Here is a 16,188-nt window from a genome sequence, read left to right as displayed (position 1 = left end):
TAAATAGTGTTAAAATCTGCGTATCACAAGCGTTTCTCTCTGGTTTACTAACAAAGTGCCAGCTGAACGTCACTGGAAATAAGTCGTTAGAGGAAGTGTCACTTTATTCATGGGTGAGTCAATATACTGATTCTTCCGCTCCAGCAATGACGTTGGACACGTACACCGTGTTTATCAAAACGCTGATGAGTATTAGCTGCTTCACTGAATGTCAACATGAAGTAATATGAATTCACAAGAGTAGCATTAAACATCTGTAAAATTCTAGGAAATTAACCTTAATCGTCTCATAGTAAAGACAGCTACTGGGACATGATTTTTTCCATTTGGATCGTGCAATATGCAATTGAAAGATTGGCGCTGACTTATATTACTGTACCTTAACACGACAGGTATATATACCCAGTTTAAAATAAGTACCGGAAGTAATCATTTTCACCATTAGTTGGTACAGAAAATGAGAATGGGGAGTCAACCAAGCGAGTTGGCCGTGCGGTTAAGGTCGCGCAGCTGGGAGCTTGCATACGGGAGATAGTGGTTTCGAACCCCATTGTCCGTAGCCCTGAAGATAGTTTTTCGTGATTTGCCATTTTCACATCAGGTAAATACTGGGGCTGTATATGAATTAAGGCCACGGCCACTTCCTTCGCACTCCTAGCGTTTTCCTATCCCATCGTCGCCATAAGACCTATCTGTGTCGGTTCGACTAAAGCAAATTGTAACTCTTTAAAAAGATAACTAGGGAGTGCGTTTGTATACATGGAAACTCAACAACATAATTATGTACAGTACTAGCATTAAGTGTCCGCCTCTGTGGTGTAGTGGTTAGTGTGATTAGCTGCCACCCCCGGAGGCCCGGGTTCGATTCCCGGCTCTGCCACGAAATTTGAAAAGTGGTACGAGGGCTGGAACGGGGTCCACTCAGCCTCGGGAGGTCAAGTGAGTAGAGGTGGGTTCGATTCCCACCTCAGCCATCCTGGAAGTGGTTTTCCGTGGTTTCCCACTTCTCCTCCAGGCGAATGCCGGGATGGTACCTAACTTAAGGCCACGGCCGCTTCCTTCCCTCTTCCTTGCCTATCCCTTCCAATCTTCCCATCCCTCCACAAGGCCCCTGTTCAGCATAGCAGGTGAGGCCGCCTGGGCGAGGTACTGGTCATACTCCCCAGTTGTATCCCCCGACCAAGAGTCTGAAGCTCCAGGACACTGCCCTTGAGGCGGTAGAGGTGGGATCCCTCGCTAAGTCCGGGGGGAAAACCGAACCTGGAGGGTAAACAGATGATGATGATGATGACTAGCATTAAGTTCTGCAGTAAAACTTTGAAAATAATGCTTTATAAATGAAAAGTATTGTTCAAATGTGTGGTATGAACAGGAAATGTTTTATAGGCATATACCTTTTTATTCAGATTCCTATGCTTTCCAAGAATTTAAATCCTATACTGAGGGCCTGATGAGATCAGCTGAGGAACTGTCTAATATGATAGGCACCATGCGAGCTGGCCGTGTGGTTAGGGTCCGGAGCTGTGAGCTTGCATCCAGGAGATAGTGGGTTCAAGCCCCACTGTCGGCAGTCCTGAAGATGGTTTTTAATGGTTTCCCATTTTCACACCAGACAAATGCTGGGTCTGTACCTTAATTAAGGCCACGGCCGCTTCCTTCCCACTCCTAGGCCTTTCCTCTTCCATCGTCACCATAAGACCTGTCTGTGTCGGTGCGCCGTATATATAATAGGCAGCAGCCTCAAGACCTCCTACTGACCACGTGACATACCAATATCTGCCGACAATTTGGCAATTTTCTCTTTCTTTCTCGTTACATTAAATTAATACTTGTCAACATTTACTGGAGGAGCAATTTATTTCTGAAGGCAATAGAAAAACATATAACTAAGTCGTCTATTACACTTGAGAAAGTGTGTTAATTAGAAAAGCGTTATACGTTGCATTTCAAGTATCTCTGTGGACATAGTAAAATATTAATTTATGATATTTTGGAGGGAATTATGTCCTCAACCTGAAGGCTGATTGGATTACAGATAGATCCACCATCAACTGTCATGGATAGCCTACGTGTCACTGCAAATTCGTTCTAAGGAAGTAAGAAGGGAGGTTGTTACGCGTTGCTTTCCTCACTGGGCCAGAAGCCCCTGCTGCATGTCAGTCTGCAAAGCCAATTGAAATGCATAACCCAACTGACCCTATCAGCGACACCTCCAACCATTCATCACAGGCAGTAGTATCGCTAGCGTCACCCATACCTCAGTCACTTTCACATTGTCAAAGTCACTGCACGCACAACTGAAATACCGTACTCACTAACTGAATACTTATGCAATTATATGCACTATACTGTAGGCCACCAGTTAGACTTCCATGGCATGAAAGAAATTTATCTTTTAAGAGAGAATACGTTTATTTTTTTAAGGAATAAGGCATACAAATGCACACAAATCCGCCCTCCATTGATACATCATTCCAAAATACTACACGCATAAATGCATCGGTAAAAGGTAGTTATGAAACAGGGATAAATTGTTGTTTGTTTGCTATTTGCCAAACGTCACACCGACACAGACAGGTCTTACGGCTACGCTAGCCAGGGATACATAAAATAACTAAAGCAAACCAAAGCCCATGACACAACAGACCCGAAGGACCTTGGCCGACAGAGCGACCGCTGTTCAACCCGATGGTCTGCAGATTACGAGGAGCCGTGTGGTCAGCACGACGAATTCTCTGAGCCGTTATTCCTGGCTGTCTGGACCGGAGCCGCTATCTCACCATCAGGTAGCTCCTCAATTATATTAACACGTAGGCTGAGTGGGCCTCTAACCAGCCCTGAGATTCAGGTAAAAATAAGGACTACATACATCAAGTCAAACCAAATCCCACGGCACCACAGTCCTCGCACAGACTGGAGGCAATAGGTAGTTGTAAGCTTAGCCAGCAATGTAGCTGTTACGTCTGTAACTCACTTTTCACTCCTTCTGTCATATTTCTATCCGACTATATTAATAATAATAATAATAATAATAATAATAATAATAATAATAATAATAATAATAATATGGTCTTTCGACTCTTTGTATGAATTGGCAGTATCAAGACAATCGGTTCAGAGGGCTCTGGGTTCGATTCTCGGCCAGGTCGGGGATTTTAGCCGCGTTTGGTTAATTCCCCTGGCTCCCTAAATGTGTGCCGGTGTTTGTCTCGATACACAGCTCTTCATATACACACACAACACACTTTACTACTAACCACCACAGAAATGCGCAGCAATGAATACATCCCTTCACAGAGGGATGGCGTCAGGAACGGCATCCGACCATAAAACAGGATCACATACACATGTGCGACATAGTTTGCAACCGTGACCCCTCCAGAATATAGGATAAGCGGTGTAATAATAATAATAATAAATTTAATGTAGTCAGTATGGCAGATCCCACTGTCATGAATGTCACTTTACTTGGCACCTGACAATTGCCCTCACTAGAGCGAGTTAATTCTTTTTCATATTTCAAACCAGCCTGATGAAGTCGGAGAATGACCCCTGGGCCTCTCGGACTGCAACTTGCTGGATGCTGGCATGTAGTCGAGCGATCATCAGCTAATGGGAATTCTATACGGTTCCTGCAGAGTGACTTCTCGTTCAGAGAGGAGTAGAGTGACTTCTACCTCCCCTTCCCCCACCTCAGCACTTCTTTCACAGCCGAGACACTGATAGAAGCTACGGATAACTCGCAGGACTTCCGAAACTGCTACAGCTAAACAATAATAACAATGTTTTCGTAGCGCTATCTTCTTGTCCGTCACTAGCGTGCTGAATACAAACAAGAATCTCTGCCACTCATCTTCGATGGGAGAGGTCGCTGCTTCGTCCCCAGGTTTTGGCATACAAGCAAAGAAGTCATAAGTAAAGAGAAACCTTCCGATACGCCTGCAAGCTATGCATGCAAGTGTGTGATGGATTCATAGATATGTAGATATGTAGATATGTAGATATGCATTATGATTGATTGAAATATTGAGCATAATGGTACTAAATGCCACTTCAATGCTTTTAACAGCAAACCGAAATTGTAAGCGTAGCTAGTGAAGTATATATATGTATCTCATCCTTTTCCACTCTACCTCATAATTCATAAATAATAATAATAATAATAATAATAATAATAATAATAATAATAATAATAATAATAATAATAATAATTATTATTATTATTATAATAATAGCGTATGGCCTCTGGTGAGGCCCGGTGCAGATCTTACGAACTGCCTATAGGTGACCTGCGTGTGTGAGAATGGGGTCCTACCTATAATGAACTATAGTGCTGAAGTCTCCGAGCTAGAAGATTTAACCAATTACGATTAAAGTCCCCGACCCAACAGAGAATTGAACCCAGGAACCCCTGGACCAAAATCCAGCGCGCTAACCATTTAGCAAAGGAGATGGGTAATAATAATAATAATAATAATAATAATAATAATAATAATAATAATAATAATAATAATAATATAATAATAATAATAATAAAATGTCGTATGGCTTTTAGTGCCGGGATATCCCAGGACGGGTTCGGCTGGCCACGTGCAGGTCTTTTTATATGACTCCTGTAGGCGACCTGCGCGTCGTGATGAGGATGAAATGATGATGAAGACAACACACACTCCCAGCCCTCGTGCCAATGAAATAAACCAATGATGGTTAAAATTCTCGACCCTGCAGAGAATCGAACCCGGGACTCCTGTGACCAAAGGCCAGCACGCTAACCATTTAGCCATGGAGCCGGACATAATACTAATAAAATAATAATAATAATAATAATACTAATAATAATAATAATAATAATAATAATAATAAAGTCATTGAGAGGTATAGGGCAAAGAGAATTCGAATGAAACTACCTACATTATTTCACGTAAAGCCTGTCATTGGTAGCTTCCTTAGGAGGCCTGTCCGATCATGGAAACTATTCGCTGTACAGTATAAAAATGTTATTGTAAAAACCTCATGAAAGTATTCTCTGGAAGTAAATAATATTGAAAGAGGATACTAGTTTCATTTTTTTCCTCGTTATGTTATCGAAGCCGCGCCCTTACCTATCTAATGCACACCGAACACTTAGAAGAACTGGTACTTACCATTGTGATGGTTCTAAGCATGCTCACAGCGCACCATGCCAATAGCCGCACACGAGTGGCGATGCCAGGTAGCGGGCAGGAGGAGTAAACCCCGGCCACTGCCTCGCTCGTCTTATAACGTGGCGGGGTAGGGCAGGGCAGGGCGGCGGAAAATATTGCGACCTTGAACTAGGTTGCCAAACCTGATCTTAAGTTGGGTGCAGTGATCTGACTCCAAACATCATATAATATTGTGGAGCGTCACGAATTACACTAACGATTTGTGTTTCTTAAAAGCGTTACGCAGTTTCGTGACTCACATTACACTGAACCAAGGGTAGGAAGAGAGGGGAAACGGCACGTAGCCTGCTTCCATCTCTCTTTCCATCAGCAGGACAGATGGATAGAACTGACATGAAGGCAGGATCCACTTGCTCCTTCTTCCGCACCTCGCCGCCTTGGGCAGGGACCTCCCACCCTGCTGAGACAGATCCATTCCTGACTCTGGGCTGAAGAACTTAAATCCTCGCATGAGGGCTGGAACGGAATTGCTAAGACTCGTGAAGATAACCGAGGAGAAAACTACACTACTGAGAAATCTGAGGTTCAAATCCCAGCGCAGATAGGCACTAGGCACTACCTTCAGTTTTTACTTAGGTTTCCCGCATTTGCTGGGCCGAAGTATTTCAAGTTGTGGGCACCTATCCCAATAAAACAAACGTGGCCAATTCAGCTCTTCAAGGACGTCAGAGTACGTGGTCAGCGTAACGACGTCCTTAACCGTGTTACCTGGATTTCGTGTTTCTCGTATTATACTGTACACTTCCTCGCTTGAGTGCACAAACGTTGGTGATCGCCGCTCCGAAACCTTGGACCAGAACTAAAATCCTAGACGAGCTGTGAATCTCGCCTGTGGCTCCCGAGTGAAAGGTGACACCAGTTGCTTGGCTACGAGGGACAGGTCGTGTAGCTGTACGCATGCATATTCAGGAGATGGCTAACATCGACAGCCCTGAAGATGATTTTCCGTGATTTCCCACTTTCACACCAGTCAAATGGCGTGTCTGTGTCTTCATTAAGGCTGAGGTCAGTCCCTTTCCAGTCCTGACCTTTTCCTTATTCAATGTCGTCGAGAACCTTAAGGAGTTAGTGCGATGTTAAACACATAACACATAAAGGAAATTAAAAATTCTTCCATTGTCGCTGTCTGTTTGAGTCATGGGCTTATATGATTACAATTACGCATATTACTTCGAGTCTTCCTAAGCGAAGAGTTCCACATCACCTGGTTGCCAGAAGCTTAGTCCCAATATGCCAGGTTTCATGCTATTTAAATATTGTATTTGTTGATATTACGACTTTGTTGGCGGGATGTAGTGTTCACAGTGCTCAATGTCTTCTGGTATGGGCTAGAATAAATTTGTTACTTTCATTGATCTGTCTCAGCCTCATCCTTAGCTTTGATAATATGAAAATGAATGAGGTATGGGCGATGCTAGTAAACCATTCTTTATGCAGCCAGTCCCTGTTATGAATGGTGTGAAAATATCGCTTATAGGGTTGGTTGGTGCGTGCATTTTATTGGGCTTGACAGACTGATATGTACTAGCAACTTCTGGCTCAGAGAAAAAAGTTTTTTTAATTTTTTTTTTGCTTTATGACGACGATGAGACAGGAAAGGGCTGGGAGTGGGAAGGAAGCGGCCGTGGCCTTAATTAAGGTACAGCCCCAGCATTTGCCTGGTGTGAAAATGGGAAACCACGGAAAACCATCTTCAGGGCTGCCGACAGTGGGGTTCGAACCTACTATCTTCCGAATACTGGATACTGGCCGCACTTAAGCGACTGCAGCTATCGAGCTCGGCCAGTGAAGAAAGCAACGGGAAACTACCTCACTCTTCATGTCCCTAGTATGCCACTTCAGTGACGCTAGGCTATCTATGACAGCTGCAGCTGGCGGAGCTGTGGAGGATCAAACCAGCCTTTGGCATGAATACCCAACATACATATATGTTGATATTTCTATCTTGGTACAGTATACATGCTGTATGAAAGAACTAGGAAATTGCAACGATCCAGACTCGATATCGACTACATCGGGTGAGGTTGTCTTTAGGTTCTCTTCACATTTACTACGAAAATAATTATTTAGGGGGAGAGAGATGGGGGGCTAAGGTGGACAAGCATAGAGCTAACCATTCTGTCGAAGTTCTGGATACCCAGTCCGGTGGTATTTGAAGGTGCTCAAATACGTCAGCCTCGAGTCGGTAGATTTACTTGGCACGTAAAAGAACTCCTGAGGGACTTAATTCCGGCACGTCGGCGTCTCCGAAAACCCTAAAAGTAGTTAGCGGAACGTAAAGCAAATAACATTATTAAGTTCTGGATAGTAGAAGTATTTTACCTACCAGTCCTCCTGTGTTCCTGGTGGCTTGCAATAAAGACTGCTAGCCTGGCTTTCAAAAGTGATTGGTGAATACAGAGAAGAGAAAATATTTGAATTAATAACCTCCTTGACATAATTTCGAATATCCTGAATACATTACAAATATTTTGCCGGGCCGAGTGGAGAAAATATTTGAATTAATAACCTCCTTGACATAATTTCGAATATCCTGAATACATTACAAATATTTTGCCGGGCCGAGTGGCTCAGGCGGTTGAGGCGCTGGCCTTTTGACCCCAACTTGGCAGGTTCGATCCCGGCTCAGACCAGTGGAATTTGGAAGTGCTCAAATACGTCAGCCTCGTGTCGGTAGATTTACTGGCACGTAAAATAACTCTTCCGTAACAAAATTCCGGCACCTCGGCGATTCCAAAAACCGAAAAGTAGTTAGTGGGACGTAAAGCCAATAACATTATCATTATTGGAATATCTTCTTAGAAGCAGACGCGAATGCAATACAAATACGCACTTCCTCACCTCGGTTCCGGGAGAATGTCGGAATAGTTCCTAGCGGCAAATGACTAAAAGCACCACAAACATGATTGATGTACATTTTTAATGAGAAACCACCGGAAAACACCAGGGTTACCAACGTTTGGGTTCAGAACCCATAATTTCCCGTAAGCAAGCTTACAACTACAAGACACGTACCGCGTAGCCATGTCGTTCTATATCCGACCATGGATGTCGTCTTGTACATGGTAAAGATACAGTGTACTTCTAAATATTTGGAAGGTACTTCCCCAACAACCGTTCATGTAACATTCTAAACCAAAGTTATTCATCCAATTAGGCGATGTTTTTCAGCAGTGCTACATGAACGTCAGGAGAAGTGAGAAATCATTATGTTCTTCTAAAACGTGGGGTGATATAAGTGTGTGACTTCCGTAATGTCAGGGAAAGCGGTGATATCCTGGCTTGTACATGTTTAGAACAGTGAAGTCTGTCAATATCCTTCGCGAAGAAGAGGCTCTGAGTCAACCTTCTACCTCGCGACATGCATGATGGAAGGCCTGCCCCAAGGCTTCTTGCTCGTGACGTGAATACAGGGTGAGCTATCACACCCTCGCTGGCCATGAGCTTGGAGGTGACAATCTCAACTGCCACAACTCATCTCAATATATACATCCTATGTAGAAATAATCATTATGATCGGGAATGATTATATGACTATTATCAGTTTCATGTGAAATAGTTCGGACATGGCTTGGTATCTGTCTGTTTGCGTTCTATCCTCCTTTATTTAATTACTGAGTTGGGTGGCTGAGACGTTATAGATCCGCTGGCTTTCTAAGTCCAAATTGGCTGGTTCGATCTCAGCTCAGTCCGGTGGTATTTGAAAGTGTTCATATACACCAGTCTATTGTCGGTAGATTCACCGGCACGTAAAAAACTCTCGTGGGACGAAATGTCAGCACCTCAGTGTCTTCGTAAAATCAGTTAGTGGGAAGTAAAACCAAACAATTTATTAACCATTATTTAGTGCATTCCACAACAGGATGCAAAAATATCACCGTCCGGAATTCCGTACCCCTTCGGATTGTGGATTTTCTTTGGGTTTTCCTGCATGCGTCCGTGATAATACTGGGATGGTACCATATTTTAAGTGTCTCTTTTAATCCTAGTTTAAAATGTGTGCGGTTACTCGCCCTGTGATAAGTTCACAGCGACAACTTTCAGCATTTTCAGTTCTTTGTTTTACTGACAACTCTTAACTTCTGAATACCTTTTCAAGGGATATGGTTATTAAAACGACATAAAACAGGTGTCTTTGCCCCTGCTTCAAATCTTGTGAAGTAACAAATGGAGAATCTAAGTGAAAACAAAAGACTACTTGATTATAACGATGCCACAATTAATTAGTTCGCTTAGTGTTCACTTTCAGAGAGAATCGTTCACAAATGTACTATGTAGCTTCATAGCTCATTATTTTAAGAGGATGATGGGAGAATATTCTAATACAGCATAGTATGTAGATCTTTATTGACATACATTGTATTAATTCATATTGATTTCTTTCTGACAAACTGGGGAAATGGAAACATTTTTTTCACATGAATATTATTGCTTTTGCCCGACTCCTTAGCTAAATAGTCAGCGAAACAGCCTTCCGTTCAGAGGTTTCCGGATTCGATTCCCAGTTGGGCCAGGAATTTTAGCTGCATCTGATTGATTCTTCTGGCTCGGGGAATAGAATTTTTATTTGTCTTAATACACACCACTTCACAGGTTCACAGCAACAACTTTCAGCATTTTCAGCTGGTTGACTAACAGTATCAGTTCCGCGCTTGTAAAAATAGATGAGTGTACTTGACACAGTCATGGCCGCGCAGGTAAACGAGGCGGTGGTGTGTCAGTGTACTGCAGGGACTACATTAAAAGCAAAATAATCTGTAAATCTTCTCCTGATGACACCCCGCATACTGAAGGTATACGTTTCTTAAGGCGATTGTCAACCACCAGAAAGTGTTAATAGTAGTAGTTTATAAGCCACCCAAGGTAAGAAATATAGACGCACTTGAATCGGATCTGCTGAAACGTATACCAGGTTACGAAAACATCATAATCCTAGGTGATTTTAACATAAATCTCCTGACCCAGACTAGTGACTCGAATCGAATTCGCATTCGAATTCGTTTCAATGGACATGACTATCTTACCATTAGACGCAACTAATCATGTACACACATGTAACAGCTCAACCCACACTCTAATTGACTACTTAGTGACAAATAATCCCCATAAGGCTGTCAATCCTGGACAAATCCCTGTCCCTGGTTTCTCTACACACGATCTTATTTATCTGCGCGACTCACTGCGGATGCGGAAGTGTAAAGCTAAGTATATAAACTCAATTCCACGACGTGAACTTAAAAGTACATCGGTTTAACTCTTTATTGTTAGGACTCCAGGACAAGCACGCTCTCGTTCTGCAGGCCAGGGTTACTCGCTCTCCTTATCCGTGGTTAAACACTGAGATAAAAGCAACAATGGCCCGCCGTGATGCTTTGTTTCGCCGGTACAGAGCAACAAAAGAGCAAACGGATTCCGAATAGTACTGTCATTTACGGAACAAAACGAAACAATTAATTAGAAGCAGTAAATTTAAATATCTCAGAAATCAAAGAAAAAAATCTCAATACAGTTAATGCGTGGAATCAATTACGTTCAATAGGAATAGCAAAAATTAAACAACCTACGATTCCAACAATATCGCTTGATACACTTAACTCTCATTTCACTGGTGAACAAATTAAAGAAACTCGACCCCAGTCCGGAATCCCGTCACATGAAGATGGCAATTACTTGAATATTGAACCAAAATTCTCACTACGAGGTGTCAGAAAGTGATGGAACCAACTAGAGGGAAGAATATTTTGGATGTGGTGCTGATAAAACCAGATGAGCTCTATAGGGAAACCGAAGTAATAGATGGTATTAGTGATCACGAAGCTGTTTATGTCGTAGTTAAAAACAAATGTGAAAGAAAGGAAGGTATTAAAATTAGGACTATTAGGCAGTACCATATGGCTGATAAAACAGGCATGAGACAGTTTAAAAAAAGTAACTATGATCGCTGGAAAATGGTAAAAAATGTAAACAGACTCTGGGATGGGTTTAAAGCAATTAGTAAGGAATGTGAAAATATGTTTGTACCTTTAAAGGCGGTAAGGAATGGTAAAGATCCACTATATTATAACAGAGACGTAAAGAGACTAAGAAGGAGGTGCAGGTTGGAACGAAATAGAGTTAGAAATGGTTATGGAAGTAAGCAGAAATTGAAGGAACTTACTAGGAAATTGAATCTAGCAAAGAAGTTGGCTAAGCATAACATGATGGCAAGCATAATTGGTGGTCATACAAATTTTAGTTAAAAATGGAAGAGTATGTATAGGTACTTTAAGGCAGAAACAGGTTCAAAGAAGGACATTCCAGGAATCATTAATGAACAAGGGGAGTGTGTATGCGAGGATCTTCAACAGGCAGAAGTATTCAGTCAACAGTATGTAAAGATAGTTGATATAAGGATAATGTTCAGATAGAGAAGGTGACAAATACTAAGGAAGTATTAAAATTTACCTATGACAGCAATTACATTTACAGTAGGATACAAAAGTTGAAAGCTAGAAAAGAAGCTGCAATTGATAAGGTTTTGGGGGATATACTAAAGACAATAGGTTGGGATATAGTACCATATCTGAAATACTTATTTGATTATTGTTTGTTTGAGGGAGCTATACCAAATGAATGGAGAGTTGCTATAGTAGACCCTGTGTATAAAGGAAAGGGTGATAGACATTAAGCTGAAAATTACAGGCCAGTCAGTTTGACATGCATTGCATGTAAGCTTTGGGAAAGCATTCTTTCTGATTATATTAGACATGTTTGCGAAATTAATAACTGGTTTGACAGAAGGCAGTTTGGGTTTAGGAAAGGTTATTCCCTGAAGCTCAGCTTGTAGGATTTCAGCAAGATATAGCAGATTCAGGAGGCCAAATGGACTGTGTTGCGATTGACCTATCTAAGGCATTTGATAGGGTAGATCATGGAAGCCTGCTGACAAAAATGAGTGCTATTGGACTATAAAAAGAGTAACTGAATGGGTGGCTATATTTCTAGAAAATAGAACTCGGAGAATTAGAGTAGGCGAAGCTTTATATGACCGTGTAATAATTAAGAGGGGAATTCCTCAAGGCAGTATTCTTGGACCTTTACGTCTTCTTATATATATCAATGATATGTGTAAAGAAGTGCAATCAGAGATAAGGCTGTTTGCAGATGATGTTATTTTGTACAGAGTAATAAATAATTTACAAGATTGTGAGCGGCTGCAGGGTTAGCTCGATAGTGTTGTGAGATGGACGGTGGTCAATGGTATGAAGATAAACGGGGTTAAAAGTCAGGTTGTGAGTTTCACAAAAAATAGGAAAAGTCCTCTCAGTTTTAATTACTGCATTGATGGGGTAAAAGTTCCTCATGGGCATCATTGTAAGTACCTAGGTGTTAGTATAAGAAAAGACCTTCATTGGGGTAATCACATAAATATGATTATCAAAAATGGCTTTCACGGCCGCAGATCTTACAATCACATGAATAGAACCAGCTTTTGGGTGGTTAGGCCGTGTGCATTTTGCAGAGTTTCGCCCAGTCGTGCCATTTGGGCTCATCAGCTGGATTGGCACGCCCCTCCAGGACTCTGCTTAGCATTGACAGACCAAGCGTATGGTCCCGCCGTGTTAGCAAATAGAGATCGCTAACCTGCTAAAGGAGAAGTGAATTCTCCATTTTCAAAAAAAAAAAAATTCCTAACAGATTTCCTGAATTCGAAGTCGGTTATAAATAAAGTAAAACGGGTCTTAAATTCCATTAAATCTCAAGCGAAAGGTGTATTTCATATTCCAATAGGCTTCATAAAAATTGCCATCGGCGCAGTATTACCGATCATTACTCATATCTTCAATTACTGTATAAATTCAGGAACTTTTCCAACCATTTGGAAGGATGCTCTAGTAATTTCAGTGTTAAAGAACACCACATCGAATTCTCCATCAGATTACCGCCCTATAGCTATACTCCATCCACTTGCGAAAGCCCTTGAACGACTAATACACGAGCAACTAACTGAATATCTCACAAATCAGTCGCTATTAGACCCGTTGCAATCTGGCTTCAGGAAAGGCCACAGTACGACGACAGCACTTCTTGGGGTAACAGATGATATCAGGCTTGCTGTCGATAAACGACAAGTGGCGGTACTCACACTCCTTGATTTTAGCAGTGCATTTGATACAGTCAACATACAACTCCTCCTTTCAAAATTGCGCTCCCTTGGCGCGACCGGAGTGCGCTCAATTTCTGTATATCATACCTCACAAATCATCGTCAGTGTGTATCAGTAAACGATGTTATGTCCAAATGGGCTATCAGATTATCTGGCGTCCCTCAAGGATCTGTGCTGGGACCTTTATTATACGGCCTGCATATCAATGATATTTCATCCCCACTTGCCCACTCTAAATACCATTTGTATGCTGATGACTTACAGGTATATCGCCAAACTACTATAGATAGTATATGCGAAGCGATCCAACATCTGAATACAAACCTACAACGAATCACAACATATGCCAGAAAGTACGCCTTACTCATCAACGAAAGAACAAAAGCATAATAATAGGACACAAAAATGACTATGTGCTCTAAATAATAATCTCAATCCTCCTTTAATAACCATTGATGATACTGAAGTGCCATACTCCAAGATATTTACAAACCTTGGGGTCACCTTAAATGAGACTCTGACCTGGAATGAGCATATAACCAAAGTGTGCAGAAAAGTACATGCAACCCTTTTGCATCCCTTTATCTTTTATAGCGTCATAATAGTGTTCTCCCACTGGACCTTAAATTGTATTAACAATTTGCTTTACGTCGCACCGACACAGATAGGTCTTATGGCGACGATGGGATAGGAAAGGGCTAGGACTGGGAAGGAAGCGACCATGGCTTTAATTAAGTTACAGCCCCAGCATTTACCTGGTGTGAAAATGAGAAACCACGGAAAACCATCTTCAGGGCTGCCGACAGTGGGGTTTGGACCCACTATTTACCGGATGGAAGCTCACAGCTGAGCGCCCTAACCGAACGGCGAACTCACCCGGTGGACCTTACATTAAAATTCCTACAAACACTTCTATTTCCAATAATTGTCTACTGTGACAGTATACTGATTGACCCAACCTGTAAACAAGCTGCAAAACTACAACGTGTACAAAACTCTTGCATTCGATGTGCCTTCCAGCTCCGATATGATGCTCATATAACACCATACTACCAAAAGTCGTGATGATTATGTTTAAACGACCGTAGAAAACCCCATCAAATGACCCTCGTCTATCAGTTGCTTTTCACAAACATCTATTTATCTGCCGTCCAATTTTAGGCTTCTTTCTTCATTCCACGAAATTAACAATCGTTCCGGATTACTACCTGAAATAGCACCGCATCAAACAAATACCTACAGCCATTCATTCCTGGCCTCTTCTTCGAGATTATGGAATACGATCCCGGAAGATATTAAAAAGTCTTGCTCGTCTATGACGTTTAAAACAGCCTACTGTAAATTCCTCCAGAACACATACAGTTGACTCGAATGAATGTAAGAGTGAATGACGTGTGAATGAAACCAAAAATTACGTACTAGATGTACCTTAGGCTATCCCATTTAAGTTTTTAGTCTTCTCATTTAAGACTATGCATTGTTCCTAGAAGCAGATAACATAGTAGCAGAGTTTTTATTATACACAGACTGTAACGTAGTAATATTCAGTTAATTTCTTTTTCGCTTATATTAGAAAGTTTTCCTTTAAGCTAGTTAGTGGATATATTTTTAGGTATTAATTTGTTAGGGGCTGCCTGGCCGAGGCGGTAAAGGCGTGCTCGGTTCGCCCGGAAGGACGTCGTAAAATTTAAGAAACGAGATTTCCACTTCCGGAGGTGCAGATAGCCCTGAGGTTCACTCAGCCTACACCAAAAATGAGTACCAGGTTAATTCCTGGGGGCAAAGGCGGCCGGGCGTAGGGCTATCCACTCTACCCCCATCACGTGCCGTGGTTAACAATGGTGGAAGCCTTTACCTTCCACTCCTCCAAGGGCCTTCATGGCCTGTACGGAGGTGACTTTGTTTGTCTTATTAATTTGATATCTTTCTGTTATTATCCACTCTCTATTTATCCATTAATTTTTTCATTAGTAGTAATATTAATCAATTGTATGATTGTTATTCCTTATCTGACGTACTTATCTCATTAACTGTAATTGATTATCATGATATTTTAAATTAATGCTGCAAAAGTCAAAAAATTGTATGTGGTTAAGTGTAAGAGAGGGCCAACATATGAATACAGACCTACAACGACTGACAGCATATGCCAGAAACAACGCCTTACTCTCTGCCTGCTGTCATTTATTGATGGATGCAGTATTTTTGCATCTGTCTTTTGATACAGGCCAGAATAAAATGTAGCTTCCACCGAAGTTCCAGTCTATCCATGGCTGTGACAATATGGAAGCTGCTGTGGTGTGGGTGGTGCTGAGTAATGACCTTCAGAGCACAACCAGTGCGTCTGAATGTTATGAAAGGTGTTGTTCGTAGGGTTAGTCATGCTACAATAGCACAATCTGGCTCAGTGAGGAAAGCAATGGCAAACTATCTCACTCCTCATCTTGCCTAGTACGCCTCATTTTGGTGCTGCCATTGGTTTTTGTGGTTTTCCGATTACCAGACAACCTTTGGTGGTGCTATTTGAGGATCCAACCAGCCTCTGGGCTGACGACTTAACAGACAGAACGCCTTACTCATCAACGCACAAAAGACCCAAGCATAATAACTGGACACAAAAAAATTACTATTTGTTCTAAATAATAATCACAATCCTTCTCCAGTTACCATTGATGATACTGAAGTGCCATTTTTGGGGTCACCTTAAATGAGATTCTGACCTGGAATGAGCAAATAATAATGTGTGCAGAAAAGTACATGCATCTCTTTATCCTTCGCCACTTAAAAAATAAATAAATAAATAAATAAATAAATAAATAAATAAATAAATAAATAAAT

At 41.6% G+C, this 16,188-nt stretch overlaps 1 protein-coding gene across 1 annotated transcript in view; it reads right to left on the bottom strand.

Annotated features, from left to right (window-relative positions):
• Cht10 (Chitinase 10) overlaps positions 1–16,188 on the bottom strand; it is a 356,983-nt gene that overhangs the window by 214,474 nt on the left and 126,321 nt on the right. The window contains exon 2 of the mRNA XM_068226063.1: positions 5,444–5,601. Within this exon, the coding sequence (XP_068082164.1) occupies positions 5,444–5,601 (158 nt within the window). The remainder of the gene's footprint in view (positions 1–5,443; positions 5,602–16,188) is intronic.

This window comes from Anabrus simplex, chromosome 2, assembly GCF_040414725.1.
Source record: "Anabrus simplex isolate iqAnaSimp1 chromosome 2, ASM4041472v1, whole genome shotgun sequence".
Lineage (NCBI taxonomy): Eukaryota > Metazoa > Arthropoda > Insecta > Orthoptera > Tettigoniidae > Anabrus > Anabrus simplex.
Note: the sequence above shows the minus strand (reverse complement) of the source record. Positions and strands in the feature narration are given on the sequence as shown.